The 18,496-nt window shown below is 40.1% G+C and overlaps 1 protein-coding gene across 1 annotated transcript in view; it reads left to right on the top strand.

The window, feature by feature from the left end:
- The window catches only part of LOC133554469 (protein Wnt-2b-A), a 55,397-nt gene that overhangs the window by 11,416 nt on the left and 25,485 nt on the right, over positions 1–18,496 (top strand). Inside the window, exon 2 of the mRNA XM_061903283.1 lies at positions 12,527–12,747. Coding sequence (XP_061759267.1) covers positions 12,527–12,747 — 221 coding nt within the window. The remainder of the gene's footprint in view (positions 1–12,526; positions 12,748–18,496) is intronic.

Genomic DNA, 18,496 nt, shown 5'->3' on the forward strand with positions numbered 1-18,496 from the left:
AGCTAACAAAACCTAAAACTAATGCATGTGTTACGTACGTACGTAATTACGACATTATGTACAGAGGCTATAAGAAGGCGGCAAATACTGTGTAAAATATATTGGAAAGTTGGCGCCCTCTAGGCATCTGTGTAAATGTTGCAAACAGCACCTTTATAAGTGGCAAATTATTTTATCAGTAGTATTACAATTTCAGCTTTTTCTCATTCCATTACATATTTTTGTTATTTTTCCCTATGTTTTTACAGTAGTTTTATTTCAACAATATGTTGGGGCCTACAAATCCATCCATTTTTTTACCGCTTGTCCCTCTCAGGGTCATGGGGGGTGCTGGAGCCTATCTCAGCTGCATTCGGGCGGAAGGCGGTGTACACCCTGGACAAGTCGCCTTCTCATCGCAGGGCCAATACAGATAGACAGACAACATTGACACTCACATTCACACACTAGGGCCAATTTAGTGTTGCCAATCAACCTATCCCCAGGTGCATGTTTTTGGATGTGGGAGGAAGCCGGAGTACCCGGAGGGAACCTACGCAGTCACGGGGAGAACATGCAAACTCCCCACAGAAAGACCCAGAGCCCGGGATTGAACTCAGGACCTTCTTATTGTGAGGCACACAAACTAACCCCTCTATCACCGTGCTGCACAAGCAGTAATACATCATAAATAAAAAGATAGATCAATAGATAGATCATAAATAGATATAATTGATATTAATGAGTGTTTAGTACTCGCAAAAATTCTCAAAATAAAAAATATTACAGTATAAAACTACTCTGACAAGTACAATTCATCCGAAAAGTTACTTCAAGGGGAACTGCACTTTTAAAAAATGTTTACCTTTTGTTCATAATCATTATGTAATACAAAAAAAATATGTTTCAATGCATTCTAATTTGTAAATAAACGTCTACTTACAAGGGAGCCTAAAGGAGGTCCTCTAATCCGCCCATAACACCCTCTAAATAACCGTCCAAAAACCGCCATCAATACTCCAATTGGATTTCGTGACCTGAATATTAACCAAGTATTAGTGATATTGTTATTAAATGCGCTAATGCAGACAAACTATTTAGCGATGTCTTGGCGGTAGTTAACTAGCTTGTGTGGCTATGTTAACATCATCGGTTGGTAAGCTGCTTTCTCGCCTCTGCACTGGTGAAAGTTAATTCTAGGACACCTGGGTAGTAAAAGGAAGAAGACATAACCCTCAAGAGGATATAGGGCTGGGTATCCTAACTGATTCATCAATTCATTTATTGCTAAGGCTTTTGTTGATGATGTGGAATTACTTGTTGGTTAATCACATCTTAAAACGATTGAGGCAAAAACAATTGCACTACTTGGGAGCAAGCAACAGAGGCACTGTTAATTCAGTCTGAAATAGTTTGTAGTCCAAGGAAGTACAAGATGACGTCAGCCATGGGAAGTTGACTGACATTGAAAGCAGAATCATATATATTATCCTAACAGGTGTTCAGAACATTCAGAAAAGTGTTCGTCTACATCAGGGGTGTCAAACTCAAATACAGAGTGGGCCAAAATTTAAAACTGAACAAAGCCGCGGGCCAAGGTTGAACAAATTAACCTTTTAATAGGGACCCAAACAAGTTTTGCAATGAATATTGAACAAGCAAGGCTTAAATAGGGCAGCACGGTGGAACAGGGGTTAGTGCATCTGCCTCACAATACGAAGGTCCTGAGTAATCCTGGGTTCAATCCCGGGCTCGGGATCTTTTTGTGTGGAGTTTGCATGTTCTCCCCGTGACTGCGTGGGTTCCCTCCGGGTACTCCGGCTTCCTCCCATGGAACATGCAGAGCTTATATAACTTAATAGTGCAAAATCAACTTTCAAAAAACAAACAAAAAAACATCAGTGGTATATTAAATTAAATGTAATTAAAACAATGAATGCCTCTTTTCTATTTGCAGGCTTCTGAGGTAAATATAAACGTTACCTTTTTCCACAGGCTAATAAATACAAAAATAAAATAAACATTAGGTGGGCGGGGTTTGGTGGTAGCGGCGGGTGTATATTGTAGCATTCCGGAAGAGTTAGTGCTGCAAGGGGTTTTGGGCATTTGTTCTGTTGTGTTTATGTTGTGTTACGGTGCGGGTGTTCTCCCGAAATGTGTTTTTTTCATTCTTGTTTGGTGTGGGTTCACAGTGTGCCGCATATTTGTAACAATGTTAAAGTTGTTTATACGGCCACCCTCAGTGTGACCTGTATGGCTGTTGACAAAGTATGTGTGTGTGAAAGCCGCATATATTATGTGACTTGGCCAGCACGCTGTTTATATGGAGGAAAAGAGGACGTGACGGCATGTTGTAGAGGACAGGGCCTTTAAGGCACGCTCCCAATATTGTTGTCCGGGTGGAAATCGGGAGAACGGTTGCCCAGAGTGATTTTCGGGAAGGGCACTAAACTTCGGGAGTCTCCCGGGAAAATCGAGAGGGTTGGCAAGTATGAGTATTAGCGGTGAATGTGGTGTTACCGGCGGGCCAGCTCTAATGTTAATTTGATATTGCCTCTAGGGCCAAATGAAATTAAACGGCGGGCCACATTTGGCCCGCAGGCAGGAATTTGACACCCATGGTCTACATTGTCAACCAAAAAAATATTGTTTAAGTTCCATCCATGTACAAACCCCGTTTCCATATGTGTTGGGAAATTGTGTTGGATGTAAATATAAACGGAATACAATGATTTGCAAATCATTTTCAACCCATATTCAGTTGAATGCACTACAAAGACAAGATATTTGATGTTCAAACTCATAAACTTTATTTTTTTTTGCAAATAATAATTAACTTAGAATTTCATGGCTGCAACACGTGCCAAAGTAGTTTGGAAAGACATGTTCACCACTGTGTTGCATCACCTTTTCTTTGAACAACACTCAATAAACATTTGGGAACTGAGGAAACTAATTGTTGAAGCTTTGAAAGTGGAATTCTTTCCCATTCTTGTTTTATGTAGAGCTTCAGTCGTTCAACAGTCCGGGGTCTCCGCTGTCGTATTTTACGCTTCATAATGCGCCACACATTTTCAATGGGAGACAGGTCTGGACTGCAGGCGGGCCAGGAAAGTACCAACACTCCTTTTTTACGAAGCCACGCTGTTGTAACACTTGTCTTGCTGAAATAAGCAAGGGCGTCCGTGATAACGTTGCTTGGATGACAACATATGTTGCTCCAAAACCTGTATGGAACTTTCAGCATTAATGGTGCCTTCACAGATGTGTAAGTTATCCATGCCTTGGGCACTAATACACCCCCATACCATCACAGATGCTGGCTTTTGAACTTTGCGCCTATAACAATCTGAATGGTTATTTTTCTCTTTGTTCTGGAGGACACCACGTCCTCTGTTTCCAAATATAATTTGAAATGTGGACTCGTCAGACCACAGAACACCTTTCTACTTTGCATTAGTCCATCTTAGGTGAGCTCGGGCCCACCCAAGCCGGCGGCGTTTCAGGATATTGTTGATCAATGGGTTTTGCTTTGCATAGCAGAGTTTTAACTTGTACTTACAGATGTAGCGACCAACTGTAGTTACTGACAGTGGTTTTATGAAGTGTTCCTGAGCCCATGTGGTGATATCCTTTACAGACTGATGTCGGTTTTTGATGCAGTACCGCCTGAGGGCTCAAAAGTCCGTAATATCATTGCTTACGTGCAGTGATTTCGCCAGATTCTCTGAACTTTTTGATGATTTTTACGGACCGTAGATGGTAAAATCCCTAAATTCTTGCAATAGCTCGTTGAGAAATGTTTGCTTACAAAGTGGTGACCCTCACCCCATCTTGTGAATTACTTAGCATTTCATGGACGCTGCTTTTATACCCAATCATGGCACCCAACTGTTCCCAATTAGCCTGCACACCTGTGGGATGTTCCAAATAAGTGTTTGATGAGCATTCCTCAACTTTATCAGTATTTATTGCCACCTTTCCCAACTTCTTTGTGACGTGTTGCTGGCATCAAATTCTAAAGTTAATGATTATTTGCAAAAAACAAAAATATTTATCAGTTCGAACATCAAATATGTTGTCTTTGTAGCATATTCAACTGATTATGGTTTGAAAATTATTTGCAAATCATTGTATTCCGTTTATATTTACATCTAACAGAATTTACCAACTCATATGGAAACGGGGTTTGTAGGTAAATAAGGCAAATAAATAATGAACGATTTGTGTTTATAATACAGTATATGGACTCTCAGGGCATTCAATCGATCACAACTGGACTGCTTGGTTTGTCTTAGAAGATGTTCCGCCTCTCATCCGAGCACACTTCATCAGTTCATGTTCATAGGTCAAATCTGGTTTAGATGCTGGTGCCAAAGCTATAACAGGTGGGGCTTTTTTGCACCAGCATCTATCCATCCATTCATCTTCAACCGCTTGTCCGGAATCGGGTTGCGGGGACAACAGCTCCAGCGGGGACAACAGCTCCAGTAGAGACCCCCAGACTTCCCTCTCCCGAGCAGCAACTTCCTCCTGGGGGATCCCGGAGCGATCCAGAGAGAAGATGTAATCCCCCATCTGGTCCTTGGCCTACCCCGGCCGGGGTCTCCTCCCATTGGGAAGAGCAACGAGGACCTCCCGAGGAAGACGCTTGTGAGGCATCCGCAGGAGATGCCCGAATCACCTAAACTGGCTCTACTCCGAATCTCTCTCGGTTGACTGAACTTCTTACCCTCTCTCTAAGGGAGATGCCAGCCACCCTTCAGAGGAAACTCATTTCGGCCCCTTGTATCCACGATCTTATTCATTCGGTCATGACCCACACTTCATGACTATAGGTGAGAGAAGGATTGTAGATCGCTCGGTAGATCGAAAGCTCTGCCTTCTAGCTCAGCTCTCGTTTCGTCACAACAGTGCGGCAGAGAGACTGCAATACTCCCCCAACTGCTCTGATTCTCCAGTTGATTTCCTTCTCCATCTTTCCCACCAGCATTTAGACTAGATCTTACTCGGAATGTTTACCAGGTACTGATATTTTTTGGCATTGGTTCCTAATTGGGTCATTCCAAGAGGAATATATATATTTATTTATTTTATCCAGCTGACCGTCGCAATTATAATACGCTGTCATATTCACTTCAGCTGCCAATGCTATGCATTACAAATAGCTTGGAATAATCACAAATAAGGAATCAACACCATACAAAAGTTTGTAACACAACAATATTTACTCCTTATAAGTACCTTAAAGTCATACACGCTAAAAAGAGTCAGTGTCATTTTGATGTGAACCCCCTTTATTCATGACCACCGCTACCATGCTTTAGTGATCTAGTAATGTACAAGCTAATACTATTCCACTCAAAAAAGTTAAACATTCAAGTGGTATAATACGCAATGTATAAAGTTGCGTATTATATTACTTACCTTGCTTAAATGTGTTTCAGTTCATTCTTTCTCTGGACTCTACAAACTGGACAATCAAGCAAATACCCTTCCTCACTGAATATTTTTGTTTATTTAGCACATACTATAAAGACACATACATCTGTTGCTGTGAACACTCAATATGTCCTCCGGTCCGGCAGTCAAATATACACTTGTGCAACATAAACACAAAAACTATTCCTATGTTTACAATATGCACACCCACTAAACATGTACATTTATTTCTGACATATTTGATATGACACATCATGTAAAAGGTCAGTGGTTTGCACGTGAATGCCATATGTTCATATTATTTCTAGCTGAGCGTAATTATAATGAATACAAACACAGTTATGGATCTTTGTGGTCTTTACAACATGAGAATATAACGACTGCATTGCAACTTGCACTGCAAACATAGGTGACTTGATTAAGACTTAAAAGTAGGTGTCAATAAAAGACTTTCCTTGTGTGAGATGTTACATTGTGTTGGTGGTGTACAACCTCTTGTGCTAATAAAGATTGAAATCAAAAATAAAAATGTCATATCCTTATATACAGCAATCACATATATTACTGATAGCAGGACAGATGAATACCGGTATCAATAAGGAATATCAATATCGGTATCTGACCAATCTTAGGTGTTTACGTGGTGCCAAAACTGCAGTAGTGGAGGCTTTGGCACCTGCATGTAGACTAGAGCTAGACCAGGGGTCGGCAACCCACGGCTCCGGAGCCGCATGCAGCTCTTTGGCAACTCTGATGCGGCTCAGCTGCACAATCGCCGACCCCCCAGATTGTTGCGGGGAGATTCCGGAATTCAATGCCTCTCCCGGACATCACTCGGAGTCAACGTCCTCGAATTTTCACTCGGACTACAATATTAAGGGCGTGCCGTGATGATATTACTCTTAACGTCCTCTTGAACGTCATCGCGCGCGCCATTCACGGAATGCTATTTGCGTGCCGACCGGACACATGCATTTCGCTACTTCTATCGGCACATGTATGAGATTGCAAGGCATACTGGGTGACATAGAGTACACTGACGGTTGTCATATAAACAACTTTAACACTCCTACTAATATGCGCCACATTGTGAACCCACACAAAAGAAGAATGACAAACACATTTGCATGTGTCATGCATCCATGACACAACCGCCCCCCCCCCCCCCCACCTGCCCCCCTCCCTGTGTGGTTGAGGTGGGCGGGGTTTGGTGCTCGCGGGGTATATAACATAGTCAGGAAGTGTCATGGATGCAAAGGATTATGGGTATTTGTTGTGTTGTGTTTATGTTGTGTTACTGTGAGGATTTTCTCCCGAAATGTGTTTGGCATTCTTCTTTTGTGTGGGTCCACAATGTGGCGCATATTAGTAGGAGTGTTACAGTTGTTTATATCACAACCATCAGTGTACTCAGTGTCACCCAGTATGCCTTCTAGTCGTGTGCGTGCATCTGCGGAAGCCTCTCACAACATGTTGCTGGACTGGCAAGCAGTTTGTACATGTTGTAGAATGTGTTTAAGGGAATGGCTTCATAGCATGCCCTTATTCTTGCCATCTGGGTGACCACCAGCAGATATAGGCGAGAATAGTTGCGGCTCCCATTGTCTTCCTTATTTTGTGAAACGGGTCGAAATGGCTCTTTGAGTGGTAAAGGTTGCTGACCCCTGATCTAGACCAATTCAAGTCTATGAGAGTGAACTGATGAAGCCTGCTCAGATGAGAGGCGAAAGGTCTTTTAAGACAAACTGAACAGTCCTTTAATTTATTGAATGCCCTATTTTAACTATAGCTATTATAAATAGTTTGGGCTTTGGCACCTGCATCTAGACTACCCGTAGTTCTGACCAATCTAAGATTTTACGTGGTGCCAAAGCGAAAATAGTTGAGGCTTTGACACTGTTTATAGACTAGATCTGCCCAATCTAAGTCTGTGAGCATGAACTGATTAAGCCTGCTCGGATGAGAGGCTAAACGTCTTCCAAAACAAACAGTTGCAATCGATGGAATGGCCTAAAAATACAATGACCCGGATGAATGGCAACATATATCATATTTGGACATTATACATTCTCAATATCAATTGTTTTTTGTTTATTTGACTTGAACGGTATCTACGCACTCACACTGCATCAAATAATATGTCAGTAATCCCTTGGCTAAATACTGTATAAAGTCCATGTTTTTAGTGTTTTCATTGACAAAATATAGCTTGAGAAGATACCAGTGGAAGACCTCAGTGTGTCATATTTTATTCCTAAGCCTCATTCGTCTTCCTGCCATCGTCCACAATGTAGCACACACAAGCATGCTGTTTTAGGTGTGTGGATGCTGATTTACAACCCAATAAACGCAAGTCCTCTTGACTCTCAAGAGAGAAACAGGAGAAAATTAAGGATGAGTTGCTGCCTGGCTTGTCCTTTCCTTTGATGAGCACTCTCTTCTTTTTCCTTTCCCCTAATCTCTCTCATGGGGGGTACTGAGCCGCTGGTCTTCATCCTCTCTCGCAAGGCCTCGTAAAACACGACCACACAGCCACACACCTCGTGACGCCTCCTCGGTGACCCACAGAGGCACAGGGAGCTCTCATGCACTCACACACACACACACACACACACACACACACACACACACACACACACACACACAAGTATCACCCTCAGACATTACTGTGGAAAAGCTGTGTTTCATGTCTGTTTTATTAGGGCAGTGAGAAAGAAAGTGTGGGAGTGGAAAGAAGTGGGGGATCTCAAATGGACAAGGTTATTCAAGTCCTTCTCTAATTTGTGACTGCATTATTTTTAGTATCTCATCGGGAAACATTTAAAGACACATCCAGGTAGAGAGGTTAAGTGCCCATTTATTTGCAGAACTGAGTAAATGGTTCCCCTCACCTCCTTTCCAAATACTTAAAACTGTTATGTGTTGATACCTCTGACTCATAGAAGACTGTTGTGACCCTTTTTCACCTTCTCGCTAGTAACACTTTTCTACCGGAATAACCAGTACCAGAGTTTTCATTGCCGTATCAGTCTAAAAGTATCATACACCACAGTCTCCACTTTGTTGCAGTACACTCCGATCAACATAAAAACGTACTTTCTAGGACCAACAGCAACATGTCAATAAGTGACTAGGGGATACGATCGTTGTAGTTGTAGCAGAGTTTGTCTTTTTCAGACTCATTTGATGTGCTGTGGTTTTCAGAGCTCCCTGTTGTACATCCGAATTGGATCTTTTGCTGTTTCGACATGACTAAAGATGGGTATGTCACTTTGAATTTGGGAATCCATACCAGTACTGAATAGTTCATATTTGTGTGTGTGTTCAAATGTGTTAATAAATGTTAATTGTTTAACTGAAACATATTTTTTTAATTGAACATTTATTGCTGAGCTGTACTGTCCAGCTATCTTTTCTTACACTTTTGTGTCATATTTGTAAGTACTGTACTCTATTGTATTATAGAGTAGATTTTGCATGTAGTTGTAATTCCAAGATTGCTGGAGTCCCAACCTGGACAATCAATCTGACTTAGGGGCCACATTGAGAGGAAAAACATGTGTCTGATGTGCCGGTGTGAATAATACACACACACACACACACACACACACACACACACACACACACACACACACACACACACACACACACACACACACACACACACGCACACGCCCTCGCACACACATTATATATATATGTATATATATATATATATATATATATATATATATATATATATATATATATATATATATTACTTAACATATATATATACACATATACATATGCACACACACACACATATATATATATATATATATGTATACATATATACATAAATATATGTGTATATACATATATATATATACAGTCAAGAAAATAAGTATTTGAACACCCTGCTATTTTGCAAGTTCTCACACTTAGAAATCATGGGGGGGGGTCTGAAATGTTCACGGTAGGTGCATGTCCACTGTATGAGAGATAACCTAAAAAGAAAAATCCAGAAATCATAATCTACGATTTTTTAACAATTTATTTCTGTGATAGAGCTAAAAATAAGTATTACAACACCTGTCAATCAGCTAGAATTCTGACCCTCAAAGACCTGTTAGTCCGTCTTTAAAAGTTGTCCTCCACTCCACTGTATTATACTGAATCAGATGCACCTGTGTGAGGTCGTTAGCTGTAAGAGACCTGTCCACCCCATACAATCAGTAAGACCCAAACATTCAGCATGGCTAAGATTAAAGAGCTGTCCAAAGACACCAGAGACAAAATTGTACAACTCCACAAGGATGGAAAGGGCTACGGAGAATTTACAAGCAGCTTGGTGAAAAAAGGTCCACTGTTGGAGCAATCATTAGAAAATGGAAGCAGCTAAACATGACGGTCAATCTCAATCGAAGTGGAGCCCCATGCAAGATATCACTTCGTGGGGTCTCAATGATGCTAAGAAAGGTGAGGAATCAGCCCAGGACTACACGGCAGGACTTGGTCAATGACCTGAAAAGAGCTGGGACCACTGTTTCCATGGTCACTGTTGGTAATACACTAAGACGTCATGGTTTGAAATCATGCATGGCACGGAAGGTTCCCCTGCTTAAACCAGCACATGTTAAGGTCCGTCTTAAGTTTGCCAATGACCATTTGGATGATCCAAAGGAGTCATGGGAAAAAGTTTTGTGGAGAGATGAGACCAAAATTGACCTTTTTGGTCATAATTCAACTATGCGTGTTTGGAGGAAGAAGAATGATGCGTACCATCCTAAAAACACCATTCCTACTGTGAAGCATGGGGGTGGTAGCATCATGCTTTGGGGGTGTTTTTCTGCTCATGGGACAGGAAGACTGTACCGTTTTAAGGAGAGGATAACTGCAGCCATGTATTGTGAGATTTTGGCCAAAAACCTCCTTCCCTCAGTCAGATCATTGAAGATGAGTCGTAGCTGGATCTTCCAACATGACAAAGACCCAAAGCACACAGGCAGGAAAAACAAGAAGTGGCTTCGTAAGAACCCTATGAGGTTCTGGAGCGGCCTAACCAGTCTCCAGACCTAAATCCAATTGAAAATCTTTGGATGGAGCTGAAAGTCTGTGTTACTCAGCGACAGCCCAGAATCCTGACTGATCTAGAGAAGATCTGTGTGGAGGAGTGGGCCAAAATCCCTCCTGCAGTCTGTGCAAACCTGGTGAAGAACTACAGGAAATGTTTGACCTCTGTAATTGCAAACAAAGGCTACTCTACCAAATATTAATGTTGGTGTTCAAATACTTATTTTCAGCTTTATCACACAAATAAATTGTTAAAAAATCATAGATTGTGATTTCTGGATTTTTCTTTTTAGGTTATCTCTCATACAGTGAACATGAACCTCCCGTGAAAATTTAATACCCCTCCATGATTTCTAAGTGGGAGAACTTGCAAAATAGCAGGCTGTTCAAATACTTATTTTCTTCACTGTATATATACCTGCGATGAGGTAACGACTTGTCCAGGGTGTAAACCGCCTTCCGCCCGATTGTAGCTGAGATAGGCACCAGCGCCCCCCGCGACCCCAAAAAAGGTAGAAAATGGATGGATTTATATATATATATATATATATATATATATATATATATATATGTGTGTATGTATGTATGTATGTGTGGGAAAAATCACAAGACTACTTCATCTCTACAGAACTGTTTCATGAGGGGTTCCCTCAATCATCGGGAGATTAAAAAAAAAATCTCCTGATGATTGTCCAGGGTGTACCCAGACTTCCGCCCGATTGTAGCTGAGATAGGCGCCAGCGCCCCCGCTACCCCAAAAGGGAATAAGCGGTAGAAAATGGATGGATGGATATATATATATATATATATATATATATATATATATATATATACATATGTGTGTGTGTGTGTGTGTGTGTACATTGCTGTAAATATACTTCGGTCTCTTTTTTCGGGAACAATCATACAAAAACTAACAATAATATCTAATAAAATGCTAAAGCGTATGGTAAACCACTTCAAAAAGCGGAGTGGGATTGAATTTTTTTTTTACTGAACGAGACACCTGGAATTTGCAATAATAACTACAAACAGTAAAACACTGAATATTACCAACATATGTACGTCACTCATCTTATTTCGAATTAATTGTGGGTATCTAGTTTCAAATGTACATACAGCTAGCGTAAATAGCATGTTAGCATCGATTAGCTGGCAGTCATGCCGTGACCAAATATGTCTGATTAGCACATAAGTCAACAACATCAACAAAACTCACCTTTGTGATTTCGTTGACTTAATCGTTGCAAATGCATCTGCAGGTTATCCACACGTCTCTGTTCCATGTCTGTCTTAGCATCACCGGTCAAATGTGAAGACACTCTGGTACATTCAATGGGGGTCTGGCGGCAGATTTCTTGCCAGTGGTGCAACTTGAATCCCTCCCTGTTAGTGTTGTTACACCCTACGACAACACACCGACGAGACATGATGTCTCCAAGGTTCCAAAAAATAGTCGAAAAAACGGAAAATAACAGAGCTGAGACCCGGTGTTTGTAATGTGAAAATCAATATGGCGGGTGTGTTACCTCGGTGACGTCACGTTCTGTTGTCATCGCTAAAAGACCGATAAACAGAAAGGCGTTTAATTTGCCAAAATTCACCCATTTAGAGTTCTGAAATCGGTTACAAAAATACATGGTCTTTTTTCTGCAACATCCAGGTATATATTGACGCTTGCATAGGTTTGGTGATAATGTTCCCCTTTAACACTGTTAAAAATATGCGCCACACTGTGAACCCACACCAAACAAGAATGACAAACACATTTCGGGAGAACAGCCGCACTGTAACACAACATAAACACAACAGAACAAATACCCAGAACCCCTTGCAGCACTCACTCTTCCAGGACGCTATAATATACCCCTCCCCCTCAACACCCCCCCCCCCCCCTCAACCCCGCCCACCTCTCAAAACCCCCCATCTCCCGAATTTTGTAACACGTCACAGTACTAAACACAGACAGGCACAATGACTCTGTGATATTATATGGGGCAATATCCCTTCATAGCCATTCATCACTGTTTATTTTTTTTTTTTTCATCAGGTACATTGGTGCATTGGGTGCCCGCGTCATCTGTGACAACATCCCAGCGTTGGTGAATAAGCAGCGGCAACTGTGCCAGCGCCACCCAGACATCATGCAGGCCATCGGCGAGGGCACCAAAGAGTGGATAAGAGAGTGCCAGCACCAGTTCAGACATCATCGCTGGAACTGCAGCACACTGGAGCGGGATCACACAGTGTTTGGACGTGTCTTGCTGAGAAGTAAGTCCACACGCCCGCAAATGGGTTCAGATTTTACTTAACCTCAATACACTTTCCACCATGAAGCAATTTGCATTTGGGGCAATTGATGCACTATTCATGGTGTAAATCAAGCATGCTCTTTTGGAGAGATTTATCCTAGACAATTCTGCCCCTTCCCTAATTGTGAGGTGAAATGATTCTCTGTTGCTAGGGAAACCACATTTTATGCATATTATGCAAGTTTTGCATAAACTGTTAAGCAATTCTGATAATGATTGCCTGTTAAACTGTTGTGTTTTTTTATTTAACGGTGTCAGTAAAAGACGAATTACAGGATTAAAAGAATGTTCGTCTAGTATTTAGCCTACTATTTCAGTCACACCATTTAAAGCCCTTCTTCTGGGTCTCTTTTTGTCACTTTTTAAAGCTGTGCAATTTGTCAACAAAAAGGCACGCTTAAAGACACTGGTTTTTGCACTCCTACCAGACTTTGCGGCTTTGTAGTTCACACATTTTGGTACACAATTATGCTGACACTGTAGAAGCCAATGAATCCTTTCCGCATTATTACCACTACCAAGGATCTTGTGATTTCATTGCTGTTTGCTTCTTGGCAGGATTACACAAAAACTAATCATAAAGATCTGTACTATAACACATTTAGCTCAATATTTAGTACAAACAATACAATGTCTGCAGATGACACAACTGCGTTTTGTCCAGGAGAAAACACATGAAGCTGATACAAATAATAACAAAAGAAATTAACTAATTAAAAAGAGGGTTTGACAAAAACAGACTCTTTGAATCTCAGTAAAACTAAAATAATGCTAGACCAAAAATTACTCCATATTCTTTACTGCTCACTAGTGTTACCATATCTGACTTATTGTGCAGAAGTATGGGGAAACAACAACAAATCTGCGCTTCATTCACTAACAGTGTTACAAAAAAGATGAGTTACAATTATACATAATGTTTGATATAGAGAACATACCAACCCTTTATCTATTGAATCATAATTATTGAAATTCAACGATATGGTGCATTTGCAAACAGCTAAAATGATGTACAAAGCAAACTTTAACCTGCTGCCCAAGAATGTACAACAATTCTTCTCAACAAAAGAGGAGAAATATAACCTTAGAGGAAAATCGAATTTTAAACACTTAAAACCCTTAGAATATCAATATGTGGAATTAAATTATGGAATGGATTAACCAAAGAAATCAAACAAAGCATTGATACGACTCAGTTTAAGAGACTGTTCAAACTACAAATGTTCACAAAGTATACAGAAAAATAATTATTATCAACATCTTGAATCTTTTCATTATTATAATTATTATTATTAATTTTTATTATTATTGAGACAAATGTTTATTATGTATTTAATATTTGTTTACTTGCTATTGTGTATTATTTGTTTATTATTTATTTGTTCACTGTTCTGTTACAGAGAACAAAGAAATAGGATACAATTGCTCTGGTATGAAAAGGGGTAGGATTAAATAAGCTCAGCTTCTTTCTACACCTTTTCGGGCATGCTGTAATGAAACGACTGGAAATATATGATGAATTACATTGTATCGTATGCATGTTCGAAATAAACTGAAACTGAACTAAACTGAACTGAGCTGGCTGAAGGGATGCAGTCATGTGTCTGATATGGTCTCCTTATAATGATGGCAATGTTACAGTAGGCCTTGATGTATTATCTTTTCCAGCCAATGAGAAAGCGCTTACTGGGTATGACAACCTTTTTATACGCATGGAGATACAGGCTGTGCGTGGCAGAGTAGGATAAACATTAATGAAGATGTAAATATTTAGAGAGGTATTTCGCGTGAGACAAACAGCCGCAGTTTGAATGATGAGCAGCAATACCCTCCTTCGTCCTCCCACACGCGCACCCCCACAACACTGAATGCCCCTATCCTTTCCACCCCTCTGATGAAATGAGACATTCAAGTAAACGCACAGTCGACAGGTTGGATCACACAGGGGTCAGCATGTATGTGAGACAATGTACCGTATCCTAATTTTATTTTAGTTATCTTATTTCAAACATGCATCAATTTAGAATATAGTACATAGCACACTTCAAGTTTCTCATTACAACATGTTCAAAAGGGTGTAGGAAGAAGCAGAGTTTAATTAAGCCATTATGCCTTTCCTGTTTTATAGCAAGTTTTAAAGGCCTACTGAAATGAGATTTTCTTATTTAAACGGGGATAGCAGGTCTATTTTATGTGTCATACTTGATCATTTCGCGATATTGCCATATTTTTGCTGAAAGGATTTAGTAGAGAACATCCACGATAAAGTTTGCAACTTTCGGTGCTAAGAGAAAAGCCCTGCCTCTACCGGAAGTCGCAGACGATGACGTCACATGTTTGATGGCTCCTCACATATTCACATTGATTTTAATGGGAGCCTCCAACAAAAAGTGCTATTCGGACCGAGAAAACCACAATTTCCCCATTAATTTGAGCGAGGATGAAAGATTCTTGTTTGAGGATATTGATAGCAACGGACTAGAAAAAATTAAAATAAATAAAAAATAAGTAAAAAAAAAAACAAAAAAAAACACGATTGCATTGGGACGGATTCCGATGTTTTTAGACACATTTAATAGAATAATTCTGGGAAATCCCTTATCTTTCTATTGTGTTGCTAGTTTAATAGTAACTGATAGTCGGAAGGGTGTCTCCACTGGTGTCTTGACGAGCAGTGTCTCAGGGGAGTCGACGGCAGCTAGGACGGCACAAGCTCAGCTTTTCTCCGGTAAGAACTGACTTTTTAACCACAATTTTCTCACCGAAACCTGCTGGTTGACCGCACTCTGATCCATAGGAAAGTTTCACCTCCAGGAATTTTAAACAAGGAATCACCGTGTGCTTGTGTTGCTAAAGGCTAAAGCTTCCAAACTCCATCTTTCTACTGTGACTTCTCCAATATTAATTGAAGAAATTGCAAAAGATTCAGCAACACAGATGTCCAAAATACTGTAAAATTATGCCGTTAAAGCAGACGACCTTTAACTGTGTGTGGGCGCAGCGATCATACTTCCTAAAAACCTGTGACGTCTTGCGTACACGTCATCATTACACGACGTTGCGAAGACGAAACTCCCGGGAAATTTAAAATTGTAATTTAGTAAACTAAAAAGGCCGTATTGGCATGTGTTGCAATGTTAATATTTCATCATTGAAATATAAACTATCAGACTGTGTGGTAAGTAGTAGTGGGTTTCAGTAGGCCTATAAAGGCCTACTGAAATGAGATTTTCTTATTTAAACGGGGATAGCAGCTCCATTCTATGTGTCATACTTGATCATTTTGCGATATTGCCATATTTTTGTTGAAAGGATTTAGTAGAAAACATCGACAATAAAGTTCGCAACTTTTGGTCGCTAATAAAAAAGCTTTGCCTGTACCGGAAGTAGAAGCCGATGTGCGCGTGACGTCACGGGTGTGAGGGCTCCTCACATCTGCACATTGTTTACAATCATAGACACCAGCAGCGCGAGCGATTCTGACCGAGAAAGCGACAATTTCCTCATGAATTTGAGCGAGGATGAAAGATTAGTGGATGAGGAAAGTCACAGTGAAGCACTAGAAAAAAAAAAAGGCGAGTGCAGTGGAAGCAATTCAGATGTTACCAGACACATTTACTAGTATAATTCTGGAACATCCCTTATCTGATTATTGTGTTATTAGTGTTTTAGTGAGATTATAAAGTCATACCTGAAAGTCGGAGGGGTGCGGTGACCACCAGTGTCTCTGAGAGAATTAAGCCAATGGAGGAGCCAAGATGACAGCTGCTGCAGGAGGAAGCTAACTCCGCACAAGTCTCCGGTAAGAGCCGACTTAATATCACAATTTTCTCATCCAAAAACTTGCTGGTTGACATGTGGTAGAGAAACATGTTCAATAAAGCTTCACAACAAACAAAGAAACACTGGCATTGTTTCGGTTGCTAAAGACAGCTGCAATCCACCGCTTTCCACCAACAGCATTCTTCTTTATAGTCTCCATTATTAATTGAACAAATTGCAAAAGATTCAGCCACACAGATGTCCAAAATACCGTGTAATTATGCGATAAAAAGAGACGACTTTTAGCCGTAAGTGGTGCTGGGCTAATATGTCCCCTCCAACCAATAACGTCACAAACACGCGTCATCATTCTGCGACGTTTTCAAAAAGAAACTCCGCGGGAAATTTAAAATTGTAATTTAGTAAACTAAACCGTCCGTATTGGCATGTGTTGCAATGTTAAGATTTCATCATTGATATAAAAACTATCAGACTGCGTGGTCGGTAGTAGTGGGTTTCAGTAGGCCTTTAACACATTTGTTTTCATTGTTTATTTTCTGTGCTCAATCTGCAACCCACCAAACAATTAAATAAATAAATTCACAAGTTAATAAGTAAATACATGAATTATTAGTCAATAACGTTCTAATGAATACATTGTTTATAAGTAGTAGTAAGGTTCAATATGTATATGACAGTTATTTTTGCTTTGTAAACACATTGAGTTTGAATAGTTTCTTAAAATGGACCATATTAGTACATTATTTGACTTATTTGCTTAATTTATTTCATCTTTTAGTTTGACATACTGATTAGGGCTGCGACTAACGATTATTTCGATAGTCGATTCGTCAACAATTATCTTAACATTTAGCTAACTCGTCGGATAACCAATCGTACACATATTTAATGGCTCTAATTTTTTCCCATTGACTTTTAAATGCAGCTCAAGTTATTTTAGGCACGTGCTGACTGACAACAAAGATGATTCATTCATTCATAAATATTCATTTATACTCTAACTGTGCCGCTCATTCAGCTGTTACAGAAATTAAAATGACCATTAGAATGTTGTCCATTAAAAAAAAGGAAAGGCAAAGTGCTAAAAAAAATAATTTAACTTTTTTTTGTATTAAAAAAGATTTAAAATGGCAGAAACGAAAACAAACAATACGACTCAAAAAAAATCAAACTACCTCAAATCAATCATCAATCAATCAATGTTTATTTATATAGCCCTAAATCACAAATGTCTCAAAGGACTTTACAAACCATTACGACTACGATATCCTCGGAAGAACCCACATAAGGGCAAGAAAAACTCACACCCAGTGGGCAGGGAGAATTCACACTCAGTGGGACGCCAGTGACAATGATGACGATGAGAAACTTTGGAGAGGACCTCAAATTTGGGCAACCCCCCCTCTCTAGGGGACCGAAAGCAATGGATGTCGAGCGGGTCTAACATGAATAGCATTTTGTGATGTTTAAAAAGCTGCACACGAGTATATTGACGATTGGTTAACTCTGGGCAGTCTTTGGACTATAATAGACTCACTGGGTTGAATTATATCTTTAAATACATTCTTAAAATGTTGGCTATTTAATAGATTGAATGTTTAATCTCATGATCCAGTGTGTGTGTGCATGTGTGTGTGTGTGTGTGTGTGTGTATGTATGTATGTTTGTGTGTGTGTTTGTGTGTGCGTGTGTGTGTGTGCGTGTGTGTGTGCGTGCGTGTGTGTGTGTTTGTGTTTGTGCCTTTTTTACGGCAATGCAAATTGACGCTGCTTTAAAAAGTGCTTGAATTGATGTAGACAAAGATTAGCTGGCTGACTTTGGCTAAAAAAAGATAGTTAAAGTTATTTTTCACACAACTTCGTCTCACGCTTGTGAGCGAGCAAGCAAGGTACAAACTTACACTCTTACCGAGGCTGTGTCCGCAT

This window comes from Nerophis ophidion, linkage group LG06 (genome assembly GCF_033978795.1).
Source record: "Nerophis ophidion isolate RoL-2023_Sa linkage group LG06, RoL_Noph_v1.0, whole genome shotgun sequence".
NCBI lineage: Eukaryota > Metazoa > Chordata > Actinopteri > Syngnathiformes > Syngnathidae > Nerophis > Nerophis ophidion.